We start from the raw sequence: 27,724 nt of genomic DNA, 5'->3' as shown, positions 1-27,724 counted from the left end.
GCCCGCAGCAGCCGCTGCCCCCTCAAAGGCCGGCCATGGTAAGGCTCAATCTTGTTCTATTTTGTTTCTTTTTTTAGCTTTTTAGTAGTAGGAATGACAACGATGAAGTCGAAGTTGCAGGTGGATGTTAGTGGTGAAGTCGAAGTTAGTAGTAGGAATGGCAACGATGGTAGTAGGTGGATGTTAGTGGTGAAGTCGAAATTGGTTGCTCGGGGAGAGATGGCAACGATGATGTTTGCGTGCGGTGTTTCTTTCTTCTCGATGGTCTGTTTTGGCGTATCTGTTGTGAGACAATCGACTAGAATGACCTTGCATGGACATTGTATCGGTTTTATCCCAATTTGTGTTAACTACCTCGAATAATTTGAAAGAAACATGAATAATGTAAAGAGAAATTGAAATGATATTTAAAATGGAAATTGAAGTGAAATAAATAAGAATTTTGTAGAAATGCATTTGTTTTATCAATTGATGAATTTGCATTGACAAATTTTTATTATTTTAACTAGGTCCAGTAGTGAGCATCCCGCGTGACGATCCCGGATCTTGCGGCGCATCTCTACGGCCGTCGACATCGCCGGTTGTTCGACTACTTCCTCTACAGCCGAGGGTGAGCTGAATTGCCGACTCCCCCTCCGCATTTTTTATGTCATTAGATTTAATTTCTCCGTCAAGTCGCGTAACCTAGGTGTCAATTCCCGTCCGCAAGCGTTACGCGGATAAATATGCATTAGTGGTCAGCATATTTTGAACCGTAACGCTTGTGGCATTTACGGGACAGTCGCCGGACCCGTAGTTGGGTACGTTTTCCATGTTCTGCTCGGGTGCGAGACAGGATTTCGTCAGCGCCTCCCTGTTGTTCTCCGGATGCACATCCTCTCGGCTTTTTGCCGAGACGTGTATCGGGAGAGCAGCGGGGAGGTGCTGCCGAAATTCTGTCTCGCACCCGAGCAGAACGTGGAGAACGTACCCAACTACGGGTCCGGGGGCTGCTAGGAGCCCACCTAGTAGAGATGTAGGTTGATGCACGCGTTTTCGCCGGTAGAAAAATAAAAATATGATGCATTCAATTTCATGCTACTATTTGTTGTTTGTCACGCAATAAAGCAGGATGGCTGATAATGAGTGGATGTACAGTGGCCGTGTTAGTTCGACTCAAGTGACAGATGAATGGAAATGGAAGACCGATTTGTTAGTGAAGGAGTTAGCTCGTGGTTCGAAGGGGATTGTTCGTCCCCGTTGCCCTTGCAATGTCTGCAGGAGGCGTCATCCTAAGGATATTCTAGAGATGACTAAACACCTTTGGTGGAATGGGTATATGCGTGACTACGACCCGCCGGTCGACTTTTCTCGGCACGAACGTGATAGAGGTGAGGTGATGCGGCAGCGGATCGATGGCAATGAGAACGATGGCATCTTAAACTTGCTAGATGATCTTCGGGATGCTGACATGCCAGAGTTACCATGGGGACGAACGATGCGAACCGGAGGAACCGCTGAACCGGAGGGACCGCCACAACCGGAGGAACTTCCGGAGGAGGAACCTGAGCCAACCGCGAGGGCCTTCATTGATATGATGGCCTCAGCTAGGAGGCCTCTATACCCGGGTGCAAAAATGTCTCAACTTGATGGCATCACGCAGTTGCTAGCCGACAAGTGCATGTTTGAGAGTACTCGAGCATCCTTTGAAAAGACTCTGAGCACAGTAGGTAACATGTTGCCTGAAGGTCATTGCTTGCCCAAGACCATGTACGAAACGAAGAAAATCTTGAAAGCATTGAAAATGGATTATGTAACATATGATGTCTGTCCAAAACTTTGCCTTTTGTTTTGGAAAGACTATGCGGATGACAAATCTTGTGCCAAGTGTAGTCACTCTAGGTATCATGAGGTAGATGTAGGCAATGGTCAGAAGAGGCAGACAAAAGTAGCCATAAAGATTCTTCGTTATCTCCCATTCATCAAAAGAATCCAGCGGCTTTACATGTTCGAGGAGACTGCCAAGCAGATGACATGGCATAAGACCGGGATAAGATTGCAAGACGAGAAGAAACGGGTACCCATGGTACATCCATCTGATGGTCAATCATGGAAGCGCTTCGATGAAAAGCACCCAAATGAGGCAAGTGAGGCTCGGAATGTTAGAATTGCGATAGCAACCGATGGATTCAACCCATATGGTATGTCGACTGCCGCGTACAGCTGCTGGCCCGTGTTTGTTATTCCGCTCAATCTCCCTCCCGGAGTCGTAATGCAAAGGAAGAACATATTCTTGTCGATGATCCTTCCAGGGCCTGAATATCCAGGGAAGAAATTGAGTGTCTTAATGCAACCACTTGTGGATGATTTGCACCACTCGTGGCATCACGGTACATTGACATACGACCGAGCATCAAAGAGAAACTTCATCATGAAAGTTTGGTTCCACTATTCGATGCATGACCTACCCGGGTACGCCCTATTCTGTGGGCATAGTACAGCTGGTAAGTTTCCATGCCCAGTGTGCAGGCACGAACTAGAATTCAGGCACCTAAAAGCTGGACACAAATATGTTGCCTTTGACAAACACCGCAAGTTCCTCAGTCCAGGGCATCGGTTCAGATCTGACAAGAAAAACTTCACGAAAGGCGTAGTTGTGCTTGAACATAAAGAAATACCAAAGTTCAATGGTGCAACTGTTGATGCTGAGCTACGTGCTCTCCAGCCTAGTAAGGAACCCGGCCACCAATTTGAGGGATATGGTAAAACGCACAACCTGGACTCACATAGCAGGCATAACAGAGCTCGAGTATTACAAGGACCTTGAACTTCCCCATAATATCGATATGATGCACACCGAAAAGAATTGTGGGGAGGCATTCCTTAACACCTGCTGCAACATACCAGGCAAGTCAAGGGATAATGTTTCAGCTAGAGTCGATATTGAGGAGATATGTGACAGGGTGGCTCTACACATGCAGCCTCCTGAGGGCAATCGAAAAGGTTGGTTAAAGCCGCATGCCAAGTACTGTCTTGATAGCGCCGACAAGAAGGAGGCATTTACGTGGCTCAAATATGACGTGATGTTCCCTGATGGTTATTGTTCGAATATGAGTAAGGGAGTCAATCTTGCTACAGGAAAAATAAACGGGCTCAAGAGTCACGACTATCATATATGGATTGAGCGGCTGATGCCGGTGATGCTTCGAGGGTATCTCCCCGATCATGTCTGGCGAGTGCTTGCGGAGGTGAGCCATTTTTTCCGCACGGTCTGTGCTAAGCAGATATGTACCGAGGTGATTGAGAAGCTGCAGCAGCAAGTGCCGGACATGCTATGCAAGTTAGAGATGATATTCCCCCCAGGCTTCTTCACTCCGATGTTACATCTCATCGTGCATCTCGCCAACGAGGCACTCTTGGGGGACCGGTGCGATATCGTTGGCAGTTTTGTATTGAGAGGGAGTTCAAATATATTCGGTACAAATGTGGAAACAAAAATAAGATTGAAGCATGCATAGCTGAGGCAACTCTCCTCCATGAGATGGCAGACGCCACGACAATGTACTATGCCAATTATGTGCCCACTAAGCATAACCCGGTCGCTCGGTACAATTCCGATGAGCCCAACCGTGACCCAAAAGTGGAGAACATTTCGCCAGAAGAGAAGGATTGCATAATGCTTTACGTGCTTATGAACATGGAGGAAGTGGTCGATTTCATGAGGTAAAATGATGAACCAATTACTTTGCAACCAGTAACTTGGTTTTGGTCTAATACGTATTTTCTCCTTTCAGCCAATTCCATGATGAAATGTGGTCAGGAAGAAATGGTCCCACTCCCACGCAGTGGTACACTCTTCTGAAAGAGGGTGCCCCGCCCTTAAATAAAAGCTTCGTGAACTGGTTCCATGAAAAAGTAATTTCTCAAATGTTCCTCTTACTTTGCAATCCGTGACTTGTCTTATTACACGTAACTAATGCACAAAATAATCTGAACTGAACTTGTAGGGAGCTGATCCCAACGTTGAGATGACAGATGAGTTGAGATGCGTTTCCCAGGGTTTTAACCGTAGAGTCCATACGCATGAGAAGTATGATGTAAATGGGTATCGCTTCCATACGGAGTTTCACCAGAAGAACCGGCCTAATGCAAAAACAATAAATACTGGGGTCTACACCCGCGGAGCCGATGATCTTGATTACTATGGAAGGTTACAAAAGGTATACGAGTTGACGTTCAACAACACAAACATAGAACTCAAGCTCTTTGTGTTCAAATGCCACTGGTTTGACCCACACGGTGGAATGAGAAGCACCCCCTCCATTGGTTTAGTTGAAGTTAGGCCTACAACCACCTACAGCGGATCCGATGTCTATGTTGTGGCTCACCAAACCAAGCAAGTTTATTATTTGTCCTACCCATGTCAGAATGAGGAACTCATGGGCTGGGAAGTCGTGTTCCAGGTATCGCCACATGGTAAGCTACCCATCCCCTCCGAGGACGATTACAACAACATTGACCCGGTAACATATGAGGGAATTTTCTATCAAGAGGAAGAGCAGTTCGGGGCTCTTCAAATAGACATAGGTCTTCAGGATCTCCACAACGATGTACAAATGCGTGGTGAGACCGTGGTGGACCTGAAGGACATAGCTATGCTCACCAAGCGCCATGCGAGCAAAGACAACATTGTCGAGACTCAACCGGAACCCAATGCCGACCATGAATACTCATATGATACTGATTTTGATAGTGAGGCTGAGAACCCAATGCCTAGAGATGAGAGTGGTGATGAATGGTGAGGGTCTTTTATGCTTAGTACCTACATTATCATTATGCTTAATACATACATTTGTCATTATGCTTAGTACCTACATTATCATTATGCTTAATACATACATTTGTCATTATGCTTAATACCTACATTTTCATTATGCTTAGTACCTATATTTGTCATTATGCTTATTAATTTTCAACATGCTTATTAATTATTTTCTCTTTTCTTATGCAGGTAATTGCCCAATATGAGCGGACGGAAGGCATCATCGAGCTCCTTGCTTGATCAGATGCATCAGCGGAAGCCAGGGCCGGGTGCTTCCAGACGGAGTGGAAGACCCATTGTTCCCACCCGGCATTACGAAGACGCAGACGGAGGACGGGGAGGACGAGGGGGAGGACGAGCTGGAGGACGAGGGGGAGGACGAGCTGGAGGACGAGGGGGAGGACGAGCTGGAGGACGAGGGGGAATGCACGACTCCTTCTAGCCGACATTCCCTCCGCCACGGCTCAGTGGCTTCACAGTCTATGGACGAGGAGGAGGACACTAGGGAGGAGGAGGAGGACACTAGGGAGGAGGAGGAGGAGTCTAGGGACGAGGAGGCTTCGACGGAGATGGCTCCGAAGAAGTTGCGGATTCGTGGGAAGCGCGGGTTCCCGATGAGAGTAAGGAACCTGCTACGGAGGATGAGAAGTGGCTCCTTGTCCCAGGAAAGATAGAGTAAGTAGTAAGGTGATTTCATTTTCGTTATGACACTTAGCATTTTCTAATGTTTGATAATTGTGCAGGAATTTCACATACACGGGGAAGAATGTCCGCGTGCCAGGGAGTCTGATTGGAGCTGCTATTAGGAAGTACTGGCCGGGGATGTACACTCCGGTCCTTGGGGGCGAGTCCAAGCTAGCCTACACTTGGGAAGACTATGAGATAGCGCCTTACCCTGGCTTTACTTCCGCCGCCGACGCCGTGATCAAGAAGTTTTGGGTACGTAATGCATACTCTTTGGATTTCGTTCATATGTAGTTGATAACCCCACCGTGATAACTCATGCCTCTCACACTTTCTGTTATGCTTGATTGCAGCGCAATTATAGGGTGGCGACTGAGCATAAGGAGAGGGCGGACGTGGTGCTCCGTAACATGTGTCGGAAGTTGACACGGCAGCAGTGGTACAACCAGAGGATCACGTGCATCGGCCACTTCTATGCTGAGCAGGGCGTAAGGTACACAAAGCCTGAGATTGTGCAGGGACTCGCCCCGGCTATGACGATAGAGGACTTCATGTCGGTAAGTAATTGTCAATGCGATTCTATGTACCGCGGCTAACTTGCAACTATATTGTTTGTTCTTCAAATGAGTTTTGATTTTGCAGGTTGTACCACATTGGGCTGATAATAATAAGAGGGACGCCTTCATGGAGTTGGTCAAGAATTGGGTCGGCGAAAACCCCGATTTCAAGGCCGTGAGCGACCGGAACAAGGCCAACCGTGGGCATCAGGGAACACACAGTGCGGGGAGCAGCAGCACCGATCGCTATCGGGACCGTGCGAGTACATATAAAAATGGAACAAGCTGCATTTTTGATTTTCGATGATATGCATAACATTTGTTTTGTGATGCGGGGAAGAAGCTCGGGAGGGAACTTGGTCGGATGGAAGCGTGGACGCACATGAAGCGGTGACGCCCGTCCGAACGAGCCTCGGCCCGCGCACGAGATGTACTACGGCAAGGCCAAAGAGAACAAGGAAAGATCTTTGCGAGGAGTACGCCAAGCTCCATCCGGAGGTGGAGGACCCTATGACCGAGCCGGTCGACGAGGTGGCGATGATGCTGGCGGGGTCCGGCCAGCCGCATGGACGTCCCGCCGCCTTGCCGGGGGTTTCAAGCCTCGAGAGGAACTTCACGCAGATCAAGGCTACCCTCCCTCCGGCAGCTACGCTACCTCCTCGCGGACTACATGCCGTTCTCGGGTAGAGGTAGATGTAAGTCATCCACACTTTCATCCTCTGTTTTGACTCTTGTTCCTGAATGGCTATGTTGATGAGACGCATTATTTCTGAAATTGTAGACTCAGCTCGAGGAGGCCTATGCAGTAGCTTACGAGGAGTATCTCGAGAAGATTAAGGAGCATGACCTTGTGAAAGATGCCTATGTCCAGTGGACGAGCAACCAGATGGCGGTAAGTTTCAATCTCTATGGTTGCAAAACATCATAAGTCCCCATGTTTGAATCTGAGCTATCTCTCCCGTTTCTTGCAGAGTTTCACTCGGTTCATGATGACTGGAGTGCGAGAGGAACCACTCCCAGAGCCACCTCATCCGGGGCCGGCGCGGTGTTCCGTCCAAGGAGGAGTTCTATATCATGTACAAGCGTCAGCGTCAGTTGACCCCGGTAAGTTGCTAACTTGGCTAAGTTGCTAACTTGGTGTGACATGGCTAAGTTGCTAACTCCCTCCAACATGTAGGGATTGGGAGAATCCGGGAACGACACTCCTTGTGGTACGCCGATGCACCCCGGTCGCCATTCTCCTGGTGCTTCTGCCGAACCTCGGCATTTTTCTGGTTCCGGTGGCTCTCGTCGTGGTTCTACCTCCCCGAGCACCGTCGAAATACAGCGGCCTCACTTCACCCACTCGGAGCTAGATCGTCTGTAGCTAGATCGTCACTCGGGTGGTGCACCACCATACATTGTACTAGCTACATGACACATGCTATATGTGTAGAATGATCTATGTAGGATGACTATATGTACCGTATTGCTTGTGTGCTATATTTGTACTAAATTTGGGATTTGGTGCCATATTTGTGCTATATCTGTGATGTGAGCTATATGTGTGCAATTCGTATATGATACTGCTATTTTATATGCAATTGCTGTGCAAATGGAGCAAAATCAGGGAAATTAAAAAAAACTGGGCAGCAGCTGTGCCGACGGTGTCACCGTCGGCACAGGCCCATAGCTGTGCCAAATGGCAGGGTCTGTGCCGACGGTGACACCGTCGGCACAGCTGCTGCCCAGCGCGCGTTTTTTTCCAGTTCAAATCAGAACGATTTCCCGCCGGTTCTGGAAAAAAAAAATGAAACTGTGCCGACGGTGAAACCGTCGGCACAAGTGGGCACGTTGACGGCAGCCGGCGTGACGGCGAGATGAGTGTGCCGACGATGGGCAGGCCGACGGCCACCGTCCAGCCGTCGGCGTACGCCTGTGCCGACGGTGTCGTGCTACGCCGACGGTGCCCTCTCGAACCCCGACGCCATCTGTGCCGACGCCGGTACGCCGACGGTTACCGTCGGCAGAGACGGTGCCGACGGTGGACTTACCTGTGCCGACGGTGCGGGGCCGTCGGCCCACGGCGTCTTCCCCGTAGTGTACTTCGGGGTTGTAGGGTTAGCCGGTGCACCACACATTGTACGGTTGAGAGAGATGACATGTGTTCATCGAACAACTTTTTAACAAAACAAGATGTCAAAAAAGGATGGCAGATGGGCAATCAATCATGCATCGGTTGAACTTGAAAGTGGACTTGGCAACTAATTGAACGGCTCGGATCGACCAGCAGCATGAGAGTGCTAGTAATTATAAGATCGTTGCTTATTGAAAAGGGGAAAAAAACTATATGAAGATATGACTTTTTTGGTGACACACGTACGGGGGCAGCAAGAGATGTGCCTCGAAGCTTCAGAGGTCAATGGGGAGAGCGTGAGTGGGGAAGCTAGCTGCAGCGGCAGATGCGCGACGCGTCTCGGTGACGCATGTGTCAGTTCTTCATTTCTTTGAGAGTATCTTGCGAAGGTTGCAGAGAAGTGTTCATAGCTAGCTGCAAGCCTGCAACATATGGTATACTATAGGTACGTATGCGGTGGCCGCCGATCCAATATTCTAGTCGCTACGTACGCATGCTATCTCTAATTTCAATGGGTGGTAGCATCTGCAGCATGCATGAATTTTGGTCGAGGTTTCCATTTCCAATGTTTGACAAAGCTTGCCAATAAAAGTCGTTTGGAAGCCAGGCTTTTATTTCGTAATTCTAGAAATGGACACTTGTTTGGTTGCCACAGGAATTGTAAATTATTGCAGAATTCAACATTGAATTTGTAAATAGCTTTCATAGAGAAACGCAAATGACAGGTCTCCGCTTGGAATTGTGTTTACCCATGGCATCATTTTGCTAGATTTCCTAAATGAAATGACAGCCCAATTCTGTGACAACCAAACAGCCCACCTATGGAATTCCAAAATGAATTCCAGGATTCCAGGCCCAAATAATGAATACCAAACGACCTCTAAGTTGAATTGGAAGCTGGCAAGTACACTAGAACTGTAAACATGTTAGCAACGGTCAAAAGATTTGTGGAGAACGAAAGTTTTTTGACACCGCAACCAAAAACAAAGTTACTAGCATATCAAACTTACGATCTTAAGAAAAGATAAAATATGCTCAATATCGAACAATTTGCAAGTTAGAAAAAACAACTTTCACATGTGCAGCTAGTTTATATATTGAAGTGCAACCAACCGAAAGAAGGTTTAAAAGAAAAACTAAATTACAAAAACATGATTTACTATAGCACCATTTTTTGTGTGTGCATTTAAGCACCAAATTGAACATGACAAAATACAGCATGAAGGTACTACAAGACTACTAGTATATTTATTTATAGTGCAACCGATGAATTTTGTTTGAGAAAAAAAGAAAAGGTACAATCAAAATATAGTTGCAGAATGTAAAGATAATAGTTCACAATTTTAACTCAGCAATTCGTAGATTAAAATAACAACTACAATAGAAACTAAATAAATAAATAATTCTCCAACAATTATATTAAGTTAAATTCGGAGAAAAACTAAAATCGACTAAAACTCTAAAATGTTTCATGTAGACTTGTAAGAATATTCAGTCTAGCATGTTAGAAGAAATATCCAAAAATTATATTAATGCAACTATTACAGTTTAAGGCTGATTATTATGCCCCACTGAATTGTTGAGATATAGGAATTGCCTTGGTAACAAATTCAGTGTATTGCACATTTGCACGAGCGCTAGATCTAGGCCTCAATGGGCCCGATCAGGGTTGAGCAATCGAAAGCTATTCTAGTCGCTACGCTACATGAACATCTCCGACCAGCAATAGCATCTAGATAGCGAATTTTTGTCAAAAGGACCACCCTCCCTAATTCATTGACAAAAAGGACCACCTCTGAGTAAAATTGATAAAAAAGACCACCTAGTATGTGGTGGCAGAGCCCCCAGGCGACAAGTGTCGCCTGCCGCCACAACGCAGGGCCTGCCGCCGTTGCCCGTGGCGGCATGTCCACATTATCCTGATCTATGAATAGTAGCCCGTTTTAATTTTTTTTAAAACATCTCAAAAAATTCGAAAAAATACCTACATGTAGCTAACTCTATGCACTACAATCGTGCAAAAATTCACTGTAAAATACGTTATATTTTGGGCTCAGCAAAAAAGACAAATTCAACAAATTTTGTAGCTAACGTGCACTGTTCATCGATCAGGACACTATTCATTGATTACGGTGGACATGCCGCCACGGGCAACGGCGGCAGGCCCTGCCGCCTCCGGCTGTGGCGGCAGGCGACACATGTCGCCTGGGGCTCTGCCGCCACACATGAGGTGGTCTTTTTTGTCAATTCTACTCACAGGTGGTCCTTTTTGTCAATGAATTGGAGAGGGTGGTCATTTTTGACAAAAATTCCTAGATAGCATGCCTGAATTTTGGTGGAGGTTTCCATTTGCAATGTTTGACCAAGCTTTCCAATACTAGAGTGGCAAAAATATTAGCAACAGTCAAAATTTGTTGTGGATGGAAGTTCTTGACGTCGCAACCACTGGCGGATCCAAGACATGCCTGGACACCTTAGTGTATTGTAGTTACAACAATATTCTACGTGGAGGTATCCTAATTGCAATCAAGCCTCCACGTCGCTCACGGCACTGGTTATTCAGGGCTTAGATTCGCACCCTGGTTGCAACCAAAAAAATTAGAACATTAAACTTCTAATCTTGATCGATTGAAACTAGAAATGAAAGAAAAATAAAAAATGCTAATTAACGAAAAACTAGTTGCGTGTTATATAAACACAACTTGCACAAGTTCAGCTGAGAATGAACTTTTGTAGCTCGAGCTACATGTAGGCCACTGTAAATTTTCAGATTGAAATATGTTGTATTTTGAGCTCAGCAAAAATAACAAACCTTGATTTCAGCATTAGTGAATAGTAATAAACAGTACACTAAAATCTAGATTCTATCATTTTGCGAGACTTTCTTATTTTTACTGAGGGCAATATATAATGTATTTTAATCTAAATATTTATACACCGATAGATTTCAACATTCTCTACATCGACATAGTTTTTTTAAAATTTTCTAAAACTTTGAAATCAAAATTTTTTAAGTTTGAAAAAAGAAAAACAAAACCGGGCTACATGTAGCCCGGGCTACATTTGAGGTTTTCCATGTTCAGCTAGTGTATATATATTGAAAGTGCAACCAACCTAATGAAGACTGAAAAGAAAAAATAAATTATAAAAACACAGTTATTAATTTGAATATTTAAGTACCAAATTGAACATGACAAAATACTAAATACATGTATCATTGGTGTCATTCAAAGTGCAATGAATGAACATTGTTTGAAAAAAGGTACAGTAAAATGACAAAAAAAAAGAGGTGCACCACACACTATAAAATATGAATTTGGGACGGAGTTAGTAGTTTGCCAATTTTAACTAAGCACTTAAGCAGTTCATTTATTCAGATTAGAACAACAACGGAAATGATAAAACAAAGAATTCTCCAAATAGAACGCTAACTACAAAGGAAAACTCAAAATGATTCCAATGAACTTGTAAGAAAATCCGTCGATAGGTCAGAAGAAAGACGATAAAAACATTTATTAATTCAAGTATTAAGATTTTATGCCAATTATGCCCTCACTGAATTGCTGAGAAAAGGAATTGCTTTAGTAAGAAATTCAGCGCATCGGGTTGCTTATTGAGCGATAAATTACATAGTAGCAACACCAAATTCACTACATACACACAAGTCATGTCATAGAAACACTTAAGCACAATATGTTAGGGTGGTCCAATAAGTATATTTTCAATTTAATTATATTTCAATTTAATTTATTTTTAATTAAGCACTTAAGCAGTTCATTTAGATTAAAACAACAACTGAAATGATAAAAGAAAGAATTCTCCAAATAGAAAGTTTTTTTGAGAGGGAAAAAGTTGCGTTTACATTATATCCGACCTTCGGCTACAATTATGTTCAAGATAATATCAGGTACTACACCTAACCACACCTTATAACTCTTATTATCGCAGCCTTCCTTTGCCAAACTATGTGCCGCTCCGTTTGCAGTCCGCTGCACCGAGCGCACCGAAGTTTCTTCGAAACTATGAAGAAGACCCTTTATTTCGTAAACCAACAGACCATAAAACAGATCGGTCCAGCCCCTCTTTGTTCAGTTTTGCTGCCACCTCAGTACAACTTGTGAGAAAATATGTCGATAGGTTAGAAGAAAGACGATAAAAACATACTCGCTCCGTTCCTTTCTATAATGCCTATTGTTTTTCTGCATTTGTTTCATATAATAAGAGTAAAGTTGTGTTTATTTTGCAGAAACCCCCTTCCACCGATTTTCTCAAGGGCTAGAAATAAGGAAACAATCACGTAGCTGCTAAAAATCTGGAAACAATCAACGTACCTGCTAAAAATCTGGAAACAATCAGCGAATAACGGGGCAGGGGAGTACTTCACGCGATCTGTTTCCATCTCATGCGATCGGTTATGGCAAGTCCAGGATTTCCTCCGATCTGATTTCGTTTGCTTTTTCCTCTCTCAGATCGGTAGGGGGTTTTCTGTTAAAACGATTGCTTGCGCTAATTTCCGTGCTAAAAAACAATAGGCATTATAGAAAGGAACGGAGGAAGTATATTAATTCAAGTGTTACGATTTTATGCCGATTATGCCTCCACTGAATTGCTGAGAAAGGGAATTGCTTTGGTAAGAAATTCAGTCGCATCGGCTTGCTTATTGACCGATAAATTACATAGTAGCAACACCAAATTCAATACGTACACACAAGTCATGTCATCGTCATCATCATCCTAGTCGATTACTGAGAGAAATAGAGTGACAGACGTGTCAGCGACATTGCGGAGTCCAGTTTCGATCTACGGCACGGCCACGTTGTCGTCCTTGCCGAGCTCACCGTCGTGGGCATGTCCGTCGATCTGGACGACGGTCACCGGAACCTCGTCGGTGTTCATGTCGTGCTGCTGCACCACGAGCACCGACGACGCCACGCCATGTCCCGCTGACGCGAGCGCGTCCCCGATGGGACCCAGCTCAGGGTGCTCCGCCGGGCGGACGGCCAGCTCCGCCACCATCGCTGAGGGCAGCCGGCCCTTGCCGACCACCACTAGCCCGTACTCCCGGCTCTTGCCGATGGCCACCACCTCCTCCACCACGTTCCCCGCCGCCACCCGCTCCTCGAACCGCACCATGGCGCCCATCTTCTGCTGGAAGTCTACCACAGCCGCCTCGTCCAGTTCCTACACACGCCCACCATCGTCAAATCAATGCACATCGTTCAACAATGCCGGCTTTAGTTGTGATCATAGTTTAAAAGAGCCGGGTATAGCCCTGCTATACCCCGCTATATATAACCTTTACCGCATGATGCGGCTAATTGCATTAGCCTGCAAAAAGGTAGCTATAGCTGTTTTGGGAGGCCGCTGTTACCCTGTAGCCGGCTATTTTAAACATTTGTTGTGATCAATTGTTTGTTACCTTCTCCCTGTGGCCGTTAACGGTGGCGGTGGCGAAGGTGTAGCTCTTCTCCACGTTCTTTGCCTCGGACGGCCGCAACGTGACCTCGGTGTGCTCCTCGTGGCCGGCCTTGCCGTCGAGGAAGCGCACCACCGTGACCTGCACGCCGGGGTGCTCCGCCATCCTCCCTGCAAGCTCGAGCGCCTCCCGGTCGTCCGGCCCGCCGAAGAACACGACGCACACGCCGTGCGCGACCTGCTCCGAGCTGACCTGCTCGCCGCCGCCGAATCCCCTGTCGACGAGGACGGCCACGGAGCATGGCGCCTCGCGCAGGATTCTCCGGTTCACGGCGCGCCACTCCGGGCCGAGGTTCTCGATCTCGTCACCGTGCCCGGCGAGCTGGCGCTTGTGGAACGGCACGATGATGAGGGAGACACGCTTGTCCTCGGCGACCGCTTCGACGTCTTCGTGCATGGTGTGGAGCGCGGAGACGGCGGTCATGGGGCGGACCTGGACGTGCCCGAGCTGCGCGTAGGTGCCGAAGGCCACGTCGATCTGGTCGTCGTCGCCGCCGCCGCGGCGTGACGGGCGGAGGAAGGGCAGGCCGTTGCGGCGGGCGGCACGGGCCATGAGGATGGAGGAGGTGCGCTCGGTGAGCTCCACCATGCGGAGGATGTAGAGCTTGACGAGGCGGCGCGGCTGCGTGTGCCCGCGGATGGTCTCGATCAGGTTGATGAGCGCCGGCACGTCGTGGCCGCCGTGGATGCAGGCCAGCACGCGCAGCTCCTTGGCATTGGCGGCGGCGGAGGAGGACGGGGAGGAGGGCGCGGAGGTGGTTGGACCGTGGAGCTTGCGCGGGTGCAGGCGACGGCGGCCGGCGGCTCGCGCCGGCTTGTAGATGGCCATGACCATCGGCGTGGTGATGAAGGTGGTCACCAGCGCCATGAGCACTAGGATCGCGAATGTCTCTTCGTTCAGCACCTGCAGCCAACAAAAATCGGAAGTCTGAACGTTCGTACGAATGTGAATTTTTTTCGACTATTAGTGCAAATTAAATCCATACACACACAAAAAAAAAGATGTAAGTGTTCTACAAAAAAAAAAAAAGCTAAAACCGGAGGTGGCGTTTTGGCTCATATGAGCAAATGCTTTCATTATACAAAATAATTAAAAAACAATTTTAAAAATGTCGAAAAAATCTGACATAATTTTTTTTGGTGTACATCGTGACATTCTACGCTAGTGCACAAGTATTCGTGGAGAAACAACATTTTATGTGGCGTGTACAAAAATAACAAAAATAAAATATCCTATGCGTAGTTGTGTTATAGCATCAAAATTTATCTTTTTACAGGAGCTACATAATTTTTTAGTTTTTTTTAACTTGTGTACAAACATAAAGTGTGTATATGGACATGGAAAATTTTATTTTAGAATTTTTTTGACACTTGAAAATGTAAATTCACACAATTAATGGAAGGAAATCCTCATATGAGCCAAAGTGAATATCCCGCTAAAACATTGCTATATTGTGAATAGTACATGTCCACCCTTATATTGTCAGCGGTACACTTTATAATTTTTTTTAGTTTACATAATTTGATATTTTTGGTTCAAATTTGATAGACACATACCTACATATATTTCCTTTACTTTTCTAACATATTTTTCAAATAGGGTGCACCCGCAAAGTTGCAACTAGGAGCCAAAATTTCACATCCGGTGGTAGTACATACTTTAGTATGCCAAAAGAGTGGACTGCAACAAAAAAAAATGATCTAGGAACTTGTGTATTTTGCTTCTGGAAACATGATGGAATCTGCATGTTTGACATGAGATTGAGTGCTTGTTTGACTTGCATGGAGCCAAAACGCATCATGCATGGCATGCATGTGGTAGACATCTTGTGGACACGCAGCATAGTGCATGACGCAAGATCGACGCAGTGCATGAGCCTCGTGGACATCTAGACGCCCAACACGTCGCAATGGAACCCCACATGTCATCCTCATGGAAGGTTAACTTGGACATAGCGGCCATGCATGGTCAACTCAGCAAGTGATTGGTCACTCGCTCAAGCAATGCGAGATTGTTCTATCGACCTTCATCACGGTGGGAAGGAGAAATATGCGTCGACACACTAGGTTTGCCTATCAACACAGACAAACAAGGGCACGACAGATTTTCTATCTACAACCCGATCTAAACTGATCTAAATAAATACATGTAATAATTCATATGATTTGCATAGAAATAGTGTATGATTTTGATTCTATGGAAAAAAATGTATATGCTAGTTGTTTTATTCATATGAACATATTTCATAGAAACTAATCCTATAAAAATCAGCTAGTGCAAATCCTATGAAAAAAAATTCATACGTCGTGAAAAATTCATTGGGTGTGCCTATGTCTCAGTTGACTGAGATTTTCTTAAGTCTCAGTCAATTCAGAAAAGTGCACTACAGTTTTTTTAAAAATGCAACTCGGTTCAGTTGCACATTTTTTAACAGAAAAGTGCAACTCAAGGCACATTTTTGTAAGTGACTTAGACTTAAGAAAATCTCAGTTGACTGAGACATAGCAAAACCGAAATTCATTTGGTACAATTAAAGAAAAGTTCTCTTCACGGAGGATTTAACTAGACATGACATCTCTAATACTGCTATGCTTTTTTTTTTCCTATTTCTATTTTTTTTCTATCCTATGAATCAAAGTAGTCCTTACTTTTGAGCCACGGGAAATCACACGTGTAATTTTGGGCTTTGGAGTATACTCCATGCATGTAACTCCCAGTTCCCTATGCAAGTTGGAGTTGCATCATCATGTTCTAGAGAGAAGGTTCATGTGTTACCACTAACTTTGTTGGCTTAAAAGAAAAGAAAAATAACCTATAGCTACCTAGTCGATCACTCACAAGCTGCCATGGTAGAGCAGAATCTAGAAAGGAACGAGATGATCCCATGTTTCAAGTGACACCCAACGGAGAGACAGAGACAGAGGACGCCGAAGCCACAAGAAGGAGAAGCTATAGCTACAGCTATCAGGTGACTCCTGCTTTTGTCCTCACGGGAGCTCTTCTTTTGGCTCACTTCACATGTACCCATGTACACGTACGTATACAGTTATACGAGATCAAGTACGTATACACGTCAAAACCAATGGGAGCGCAAGCAAACAACAACGAAAAAACGTGAAATATACGCAAAAGGCATGTATACGGCACCGTATAGCATGCTAGCATACGGTGTGCGGTTATTTGTGTACGCACCTTGCGTTCCCTGCCGATGTTGAGGACGATGAGCTCGACGAGGCCCTTGGTGTTCATGAGCACGCCTAGCACGATGGCCTCCTTGGCCCCCATGCCGCACGCCATGGCCACCGCGAAGGTGCCCACGATCTTGCCCGCGCACGCCGTCCCGATGACGAGCGCCAGCATGGCCAGCGCGCCGCCGCCGCGGATTGTAGCGACGTCCGTCTTCAGCCCGCTGGACGCGAAGTAGAGCGGCAGCAGCAGCTCCGACACGAGGTCCTCCACCCGCTCCGTAACGCGCCCGGCGAACGCGCCGTCCTTGGGCACGGTGAGGCCGAAGACGAAGGCGCCGAAGATGGCGTGGATGCCGATCATGTCGGTGGCGAGCCCGGACGCGAGGACTCCCGCGAGCGTGGCGGCCACCCACACGGCGTCCCCGCCGCCGCCCGCGTCCGACCGCCGCGCCACCCACGACATGAGCGGCCGCACGGCCAGCATCCAGACGGCGACGAACGCGGCGCCCGAGAGGAGCACCCAGAGGGAGGTGACCGGGCTGCGGCGGTCGTCGCCGCTCCCGGAGATGGCGACGGCGAGCGCCAGCAGCACCCAGGCCGCCACGTCGTTGAACGCCGCCGCCGCGAGCGCCGTCTCGCCGATGGACGTGGTGAGCAGCTTGAGCTCGGCGAGGATGCGCGCCAGGACCGGGAAGGCGGTGATGGAGAGCGCGACGCCCATGAAGACTAGGAACGGCGCGTAGCCGGCCTCGTCGGCGCCCGGGATGGCTCGGCGGATGACGAAGGAGACGCCGACGCCGCACACGAACGGGAGAGAGATGCCGGCGGCCGCGATGGCGAAGGCGCGGCGGCCGCTGCGGCGCACGGAGCGCAGGTCCAGCTCGAGGCCGACGAGGAAGAGGAAGAAGAGGAGGCCGAGGCTGGCCACGGACTCGAGCACCGGCGCGCTCCACGGCGGGAAGAGCGCGCGGAGGTAGGCCTTGTTGCGGCCGAGCGCGGAGGGGCCGAGGAGGATGCCGGCGACGATCTCGGCGATCACCTTGGGCTGGCGCAGCGGGCGGAGGAGGAAGGCGAGGATGCGGCTGAGGAGCAGGATGAGGAGGGTTTGGAGGATGAGCAGCGGGAAGGCGAAGTGGAGCGGGTCGTCGCCCTGCCACATCCCGTTGGATGACGTCTTCACCGCCGCCATGTCCGCCGCCGACACGGACGACGACGCCATGGTTTCTTCTGCGTTCTTGGCGCTGTGGCGGCAGTTCAAATTAAGCAGCCGATCGAGTGCCGTGGAGAGTAGAAAGGGAAAGAAGCGGCGCGGGCGGCGCGTGACTGACAGGAGAAAAAGATACTCAGCTTTGCCTCGGCTGCATGTGAAGAGGCTGACTTTGCTCGTCTGGGATACTCGTGACAAAATCCTCTACTTTCAGTGAGAAAAATCAAATGTGAACTTTCTCCTTTATTATCTTTATATACTCTATTTATTTTAGTTTTATTTTAGTTGTAGATACATTCATTTTAGCATCAAATAATATGGATCGAAGAGAGTAGAATCTTTCTGTGATGTTGTTTTCTATAGGTACATCATATTTTGTTCGAGTTTTGTGCCGTTTTGAGAAAATTAAAAAGGTTATGTTCTGTTGGTTAGTCCTTAAAAGAGTGGTGATTTTCAGTTAGCTAGCTCCAGAAATCCCTGTTATCCTAAAAAAAGTATATATGCAAGTTAAAAATATCAAAATAAATGGATGTAGGCAATGATGTATTCCACAAACATGTAAAATATCAGTTATAAATACCGTGTATTATTGTGAGTTACACAAAGATGGTAGAAGTAAGGATCTTGAGTATGCATGTTTTTAAATCTCCAAATTTTATCTGATTTTATCATTTAGGTATATCCCACAGTATAAATAATCCCGCATTGCTAGGGATATTTTTCTGAATTATCTGAAACTAGTAAATATGGTCTTTGAATTTTCTAGAATGATGGGACCAGTGAAGTTCAGGAGCCAAAGACACTTTCATACACACGGATATTATTTCATTGGCTTGATATTATTTTTGCCAATACATTTAACTGATGCACCACATCCTATGATTTATGATTCTGCGGGGTATATACCGTGGATGTTTCACCCATCCATTTGGTGCTTTCTGATTCATGTCGTATGGCTTCATAAAGTTTCGTGTTTTGGGATTATGATTTATGAGTCGGATTTGAGATGCCATGAAACAAGACGAAACATTGCAAGGGATGGAGGTCGGGGAGCTGTTATGCTAGACTACAAGCCAACGACCACTTCCGGAAGAAGGCAAAGACGAATGTCGAAACAACCCTCCTTCCTACTTCCATTTGAAGAACAATTTACAGCACGTTCTCGAAAGTTACATTCTAAAAGAAGGTACAAATGCTTTAAAAAAGTCGCAATGAACTTTCTTATGTTTATTGGGATTTTCAAAAGCATGTGAAATATAGTTCAACTATTTATATGTGAAAATTCAAAATTATGAACGAATTTTCAAACATTGTTAATTCAATTTAACTATGAACTATCACAATTCAGGTAATTTTTTTAGAAAATTGGGAATAACCATTTACGATATAATACAACCTACTTTCATAAGAATTGAACTTCTGCTATCTTAATTTCACCAAATAAATGCAAACTTTCTACGAAAATCATATTTCATAAAATCCTGAAAAAGAATCTATATGCAAAATCTTACAACGCCGTGCAACATCATAATTTTTTACTTTTATCTCGGCATCACTGGCAGGGTTTTCGAAAAAGAAAACCACACCAGTCCGAGTACCAAACACTTTTATTATCCATGCTATTTGAATAGCCTGTGGCATGTGGCCTGGTGATGGGTTTAGTGGCCAGAATAGTCCTCCTTGTAACCATACACCGCACACGTAGTTGCTGATCCGTATGCAGATATACTATGTTGCAGGAGTAGCTAGCTAGGCCTGTCTAGAAACGACGTCGCATGTACAGTTCTCCAACCTTCCGGTCGACAGAACGGAAGTCCCAAGAGTGACAAAACACACTGACGCCGCTGAATCTCACTCATCGCCTCGATCATCTCGGTCGCTTTCTTCTCAAGTTCCTCAACAGCGGAGTAACTATTGACTGGAGAATCCAGAACCGCCACCTCCGATCCTGCCGCCCTAGGAGTATCGACGAGAGATGCAGGCCATCCACGACTTAGTTTCTGAACCGTTCATGGATCGGCGGCCAGTACCTGACCATCATCACACTTCACACGTCGGATCGAACTCACATCAGGAAGAAACGAAGTGGTATCTCTGCACTTGTAATTTCTAATCGACCCATCATCTATATCTATGATCATCTGATTGGGAGAGTGGATGTACAAATTCAGCACCTGAGTTTAAATCCTCACGGACGTAAATTTAGGTTTATATTTATACTTGAGGCTCGGGCTGTTCTGGTACTCATGCAATTTATTTTGAGAACTATGCTTTAATCTTAATCAAGATTAAAAATCTTACTACTCATGCCAAATGGCTGTGTGCATCCCTGGTTGGTGCAGAGGCCAGGAAGTGAAATTCTCCCCATTTTGAAGGGAAGTGACCCTAGCTCAACTGGTTGGGGGAGTGGATGTACAAACCCAGCACCTGAGTTCAAATCCTCACGGAAGCGAATTTAGGTTCCCATCTATACTTGAGGCCTAGGCTGGTCCTGGTACTCATGCAATTTATCTTGAGGACTATGCTTTAATCTTAACCAAGATTAAAAATCTTAGTACTCATGCCAAATGGTTGTGTGCATCCCTAGCTCAACTGGTTGGGGGAGTGGATGTATAAACCCAGCACCTGAGTTCAAATCCTCACGGAAGCGAATTTAGGTTCCCATCTATACTTGAGGCCTAGGCTGGTCCTGGTACTCATGCAATTTATCTGAGGACTATGCTTTAATCTTAACCAAGATTAAAAATCTTAGTACTCATGCCAAATGGTTGTGTGCATCCCTGGTTGGTGTAGAGGCCGGGAAGTGAAATTCTCCCCAAATTTTTTTTGGGGAGACACGGGCGACGAACCGCGCCCCCGAGCTTCGCCTTCCTCCTCGTCCGCCTCCCTCGGCGCCGTCGGGCGCAGCCAGTGGGCAAAGCCCGTCTGGTAGCTGGCGGCGGCGGGCCCTCCTTCCTCGTGCGCGGGGGTCTCCGACTGGAGCGGTGTGGTGCCCTGGACGGCGTGCTGTTGGCATTGGAGCACGGACGGTGGGGCGGCGGCCCCGGGCTTCTACGACGGTTTCCCTGGCCGCGGTGGCTGCGCGGGCAGCGCTACGGCCCTTGCGGTGGCAGGTGCTCGTGCTCCAGGCAAGCTGGGGCGGCGGCCCCCAGTCGCGCTGGGCGCAGCGGTGAGGCGGGCGGGCGGCTTCTCGACGTGGTGGTCACGCGGAGGCCGCAGATCGAGGCCATGCCAAGATCTGTCGGGGCGGCTGCCTATGCAGGGCCACGATCTGGGCCCCATCTGGGCTAGGTGGGCCGCAACTGCTCGCGCCCTAGACGACATCTGCAACCTGGCGAAGGATCGTGGGCTTTGGTGTTGTTGCTCCTTTGCAGATTTGGTAGCTACTCGCCTGTTGCCCCGCAACCGTGCCAGATTCCGTGCTCGTTCGTCTTCTCTGCAGCTGGTTAGTGGCGTGGGGGCTGCTGGAGTGGTGTGTCCTATGGTCTTTCTTGTGCGAAGATGGAGACCTTACTGAAGTCAGTCCCTCTTGATATGGCCGGAGTGGTGTGTTCCGGAAAGCTCCGCCGGCGGATGTAACATCGCTTTTTTTGCCTGGAGTTCGCTGGATCGGTGGTATTCGGTCGGATGCACCCATGCTTTTATTCCGACCGATTGGTTCTAGAGGGAGCATCGTGAAGCTCTGTTCTTTCTTGCCATATGGAAACATGCTCCATGGCGAAGTTAGAGGCGGAGAATACCATGAGGGCCGGATTGGAGGACTTGCTATGGAGGTTCAAACTTTTTAGCGATGTTGAGGGGCTTGCTTGGTATTCTGGGTTTCGCAACAACAGTATGCAAGAGGGGGCGACAATACGGGTGAAGTTCAGAGTCTTCCCATTCAGGATGAAAATCCAAGGTCTGGCCTTAACTGGTTGTGCCTGGCAATAACCTTCTTGGAGGCATTGTTTTGAAAGCGGGGACTATCTTGAGGGTGAAAACCTAAGATCTTCTGATCGGACGATGATGGTGTTTGTGAAGGAGATATGCCCTAGAGGCAATAATAAAGTGGTTATTATTTATATCTTTATGTTTATGATAAATGTTTATATATCATGCTAGAATTGTATTAACCGAAACATTAGTACATGTGTGATATGTAGACAAACAAGAAGTCCCTAGTATGCCTCTTAAACTAGCTTGTTGATTAATGGATGATTAGTTTCATAATCATGAACATTGGATGTTATTAATAACAAGGTTATGTCATTGTGTGAATGATATAATGGACACACCCAATTAAGCGTAGCATAAGATCTCGTCATTAAGTTATTTGCTATAAGCTTTCGATACATAGTTACCTAGTCCTTATGACCATGAGATCATGTAAATCACTTATACCGGAAAGGTACTTTGATTACACCAAACACCACTGCGTAAATGGGTGGCTATAAAGGTGGGATTAAGTATCCGGAAAATATGAGTTGAGGCATATGGATCAACAGTGGGATTTGTCCATCCCGATGACGGATAGATATACTCTGGGCCCTCTCGGTGGAATGTCGTCTAATGTCTTGCAAGCATATGAATGAGTTCATAAGAGACCACATACCACGGTACGAGTAAAGAGTACTTGTCAGGAGACGAGGTTGAACAAGGTATAGAGTGATACCGAAGATCAAACCTCGGACAAGTAAAATATCGCGAGACAAAGGGAATTGGTAATATATGTGTATGGTTCATTCGATCACTAAAGTCATCGTTGAATATGTGGGAGCCATTATGGATCTCCGTATCCCGCTATTGGTTATTGTTCTTAGTGTGTACTCTACCATGTCGGCTTAGTTCTGGAAGCGTAGGGTGACACACTTTAAGTTTTATGTTGATATGGTAGCAATTGAATTATGGAATGGAGTTCGAATATTTGTTCGAGTCCCGGATGAGATCCCGACATCACGAGGAGTTCCGGAATGGTCCGGAGAATAAGATTCATATATAGGATGTCATTTTATGTGAAATAAAATGTCGCGGAAGGTTCTATGGAAGGTTCTAGAAGGTTCTAGAAAAGTCCGGAAGAAACCACCAAGGAAGGTGGAGTCCACAAGGGACTCCACCTCCATGGCCGGCCAGCCCTAGATGGGGTGGAGTCCCAAGTGGACTCCACCATAGGGGGCCGGCCACCCCCACATGGGAGGTGGGAATCCCACCTTTGGGTGGGAGTCCTAGTTGGGCTAGGTTTCCCCCTCCTATGGAAGGTTTTGGTTTCGGGTCTTATTCGAAGACTTGGACACCAACACTTGGGATCCACCTATATAATGAGGGGCCAAGGGAGGGGGCCGACCACCCCAAAGACCACAAGCTGGCCGCCTCCCTTGAGTGGCCGGCCACCCCCTCCCAAACCCTAGCCGCCCCCTTCTCCTCCATATCTCCCGCGTAGCTTAGCGAAGCTCCGCCGGACTTCTTCACCGCCACCGACACCACGCCGTCGTGCTGTCGGATTCAAGAGGAGCTACTACTTCCGCTGCCCGCTGGAACGGGGAGGTGGACGTCGTCTTCATCAACAACCGAACGTGTGACCGAGTACGGAGGTGCTGCCCGTTCGTGGCGCCGGAACCGATCGTGATCAAGATCTTCTACGCGCTTTTGCAAGCGGCAAGTGATCGTCTACCGCAGCAACAAGAGCCTCATCTTGTAGGCTTTGGAATCTCTTCAAGGGTGAGACTCAATACCCCCTCGTTGCTACCGTCTTCTAGATTGCATCTTGGCTTGGATTGCGTGTTCGCCGTAGGAAAATTTTTGTTTTCTATGCAACGTTATCCTACAGTGGTATCAGAGCCGTGTCTATGCATAGATGGTTGCACGAGTAGAACACAATGGTTTGTGGGCGTTGATGCTCTTGTTATCTTTAGTTTGAGTACTTTGCATCTTTATGGCATAGTGGGATGAAGCGGCTCGGACTAACTTTACATGACCGCGTTCATGAGACTTGTTCCTCGTTCGACATGCAACTTGTATTGCATAAGAGGCTTTGCGGGTGTCTGTCTCTCCTACTATAGTAAAGATTCAATTTACTCTTCTATTGAAAACATTAGTATCAACGTTGTGGTTCATGTTCGTAGGTAGATTAGATCTCTCTCGAAAACCCTAAACCACGTAAAATATGCAAACCAAATTAGAGACGTCTAACTTGTTTTTGCAGGGTTTGGTGATGTGATATGGCCATAATGTGATGATGAATATGTATGAGATGATCATTATTGTATTGTGGCAACCGGCAGGAGCCTTATGGTTGTCTTTAAATTTCATGTTGAGTAGTATTTCAAAGTAGTTGTAATAGTTGCTACATGGAGGACAATCATGAAGACGGCGCCATTGACCTTGACGCTACGCCGACGATGATGGAGATCATGCCCGAAGATGATGGAGATCATATCCGTGCTTTGGAGATGAAGATCAAAGGCGCAAGAACAAAAGGGCCATATCATATCACATATGAACTACATGTGATGTTAATCCTTTTTATGCATCTTATTTTGCTTAGATCGCGACTTTAGCATTATAAGATGATCCCTCACTAAAATCTCAAGATAATAAAGTGTTCATCCTTAGTAGCACCGTTGCCAAGTCTTGTCGTTTCGAAGCACCTCGTGATGATCGGGTGTGATAGATTCAATAAGTACATATAACGGGTGCAAGACAGTTTTGCACATGCGGATACTAAGGTGGCCTTGACGAGCCTAGCATGTACGGACATGGTCTCGGAACACGTGATACCGAAAGGTAGAGCATGAATCATATGGTTGATATGATGAACACTTTGAGTGTTCGCCATTGAAATCACACCTTTTCTCGTGATGATCGGGTTTAGGTGCGGTGGATTTGGTTCGTGTGATCACTAAGACAATGCGAGGGATATTGTTTTGAGTGGGAGTTCACTTAGGTTTTTAATTATGTTGAATTAAAATTTGAACTCAATTTGTCATAAACTTAGTCTAAACTATTGCAAATATATGTTGTAGAGATGGCGTCCCCAATCAATTTTAATCAGTTCCTAGAGAAAGAGAAACTTAAGAGCAACGGTAGCAACTTCACCGACTGGTTCCGTCATGTGAGGATCTTCCTCTCTGGCGGAAATCTGCAATTTGTGCTTGATGCACCGCTAGGTGACCCTCCTACGCGAAGATGAATCCGATGAAGTAAAAGCTGTTTACGCGACTCGGAAAACTCGGTACTCTCAAGTTCGGTGTGCCATCCTGTGCGATCTGAATCCGATCTTCAAAAACGTTTTGAGCACCATGATCCTCATGAGTTGATGAATGAGCTGAAAGCTATATTCGAGACTCATGCGGCGATGGAATGCTATGAAGCATCGAAACATTTCTTCACTGTATGATGGAAGAAGGCAGCTCCGTTAGTGAGCACATGCTCGCCATGACCGGGCATGCGAAGAAACTCGATGACTTGGGAATAGTGATTCCTAACGGTAGGGATTAATCGTGTCCTTAAATCACGCCACCAAGTTACAAGAACTTTGTGATGAACTACAATATGCAGAACATGAACAAGGAGTTACACGAACTTTTTGGCATGCTAAAAGCTGCTGAGATTGAGATCAAGAAAGAGCACCAAGTGTTGATGGTCAACAAGACCACCGAGTTTCAAGAAACAGGGCAAGTCTAAGGGAAAATTCAAGAAGGGTGGCAAGAAAGCTGCCACGCCTCCTATGAAACCTAAGAACGGCCCTAAGCCCGATGCCGAGTGCTATTCGCAAGGAGAAGGGACAACTGGAAGCGTAATTGCTCCAAGTATCGGCTGATCTGAAGAGCGGCCTTGTCAAGAAGAAGAAAAAAGGTATATTTGATATACATGTTATAGATGTTCATTTCACTTGGTTCTCGTTCTAGTACACGGGTATTTGATACTTTGGTTCGGTTGCTCATATTTGTAACTCGAAACATGAACTAAAGAATAAACGACAACTGCTGAAAGATGAAGTGACGATGCGCGTTGGAAACGGATCCAAGGTCAATGTGATCGCAGTCGGCACACTTCCTCTACATCTACCTTCGGGATTAGTTTTAAGCCTAAATAATTGCTATTATGTACTGCGTTGAGCATGAACATTATATCTGGATCTTGTTTAATGCAAGACGGTTATTCATTCAAGTCTGAGAATAATGGTTGTTCTATTTTTATGAATAATATCTTTTATGGTCGAGCACCACAAAAGAATGGCTTATTTCTATTAGATCTCGATAGTAGTGATACGCATATACATAACATTGATGCTAAGCGAATTAAACTTAATGATAATTCTACTTATATGTGGCACTTTGTCGTCTTGGTCATATTGGAGTGAAACGCATGAAGAAACTCCATACGATGGATTACTTGAATCACTTGACTTTGAGTCACTTGATAGATGCGAAGCATGTCTAATGGGTAAAATGACAAAGACTCCATTTTCTGGTATGATGGAGCGAGCCTCTTGACTTATTGGAAATCATACATACAGATGTATGTGGACCAATGAGCGTAGCATCGCGCGGTGGTTATCGTTATGTTCTAACCTTCACAGATGATCTGGGTAGATATGGGTATATCTATTTCATGAAACATAAATCCGAAACTTTCGAGAAGTTTAAGGAATTTCAAAGTGAAGTAGAAAATCAACGTAACAAGAAGATCAAATTTCTACGATCTGATCGTGGAGGTGAATATCTGAGTTATGAGTTTGGCATGCATTTAAAGAAATGCGGAATACTTTCACAATTGACACCGCCGGGAACACCTCAACGAAACGGTGTGTCCGAACGTCGTAAATGTCGAACTCTCTTAGATATGGTTCGTAGTATGATGTCTCTCTTACTGATTTGCCGTTATCATTTTGGAGTTATGCATTAGAGACAGCCGCATTCACTTTAAATAGAGCACCATCAAAATCCGTAGAAACGACACCGTATGAATTATGGTTTAATAAGAAACCTAAGTCTGTCGTTCTGAAAGTTTGGGGTTGCGAAGCCTATGTAAAGAAGTTACAACCGGACAAGCTAGAACCCAAAGCGGAGAAATGCGTCTTCATAGGATACCCTAAGGAAACTATAGGGTACACTTTCTATCACAAATCCGAAGGCAAAATCTTTGTTGCTAAGAACGGAACCTTTCTTGAGAAAGAATTTCTCACTAAAGAAGTGACTGGAAGAAAAGTAGAACTCGATGAGATTGATGAATCTATACTCGTTGATCGAGTAGCGCAGCATCGGAAGTTGTACTGTACCGCCTACACCGGCAACGAGAGGAAGCTAATGATAATGATCATGAAACTTCGAACGAGGAAACTACGAACCTCGCAGATCGACAAGGGAACGTGCCACTCCTGATTGGTATGATCCTTGTCTAAATGTCATGATTGTAGATAACAATGATGAGGACCTGCGACGTATGAAGAAGCGATGATGAGCCCAGATTCCAACAAATGGCAAGAAGCCATGAAATCCGAAATGGGATCCATGTATGATAACAAAGTATGGACTTTGGTAGACTTACCTGATAGCCGAAAGGCTGTCGAGAATAAATGGATCTTCAAGAGAAAAACAGATGCCGATGGTAATATTCTGTCTATAAAGCTCGACTTGTCGCAAAGGGTTTCCGACAAATTCAAGGAGTTGACTACGATGAGACTTTCTCACCTGTAGCGAAGCTAAAATCTGTGAGGA

General features: G+C 46.2%; 1 protein-coding gene across 1 annotated transcript; it reads right to left on the bottom strand.

The window, feature by feature from the left end:
* Positions 1-12,764: 12,764 nt before the first annotated feature.
* Positions 12,765-18,087, bottom strand: LOC127326050 (cation/H(+) antiporter 20). Its single transcript, XM_051352879.2, has 3 exons — positions 16,827-18,087; positions 13,578-14,537; positions 12,765-13,339 (listed from the first exon to the last, which is right to left on the bottom strand). The coding sequence occupies exons 1-3, from the start codon at positions 18,039-18,041 to the stop codon at positions 12,959-12,961; spliced, it is 2,556 nt and encodes an 851-aa protein (XP_051208839.1). The 5' UTR covers positions 18,042-18,087; the 3' UTR covers positions 12,765-12,958.
* Between the last annotated feature and the right edge of the window lie 9,637 nt (positions 18,088-27,724).

Source organism: Lolium perenne, chromosome 1 (genome assembly GCF_019359855.2).
Source record: "Lolium perenne isolate Kyuss_39 chromosome 1, Kyuss_2.0, whole genome shotgun sequence".
Lineage (NCBI taxonomy): Eukaryota > Viridiplantae > Streptophyta > Magnoliopsida > Poales > Poaceae > Lolium > Lolium perenne.
The sequence above is the reverse complement of the archived record's forward strand: the minus strand, read 5'-3'. Positions and strand labels throughout refer to the sequence as shown.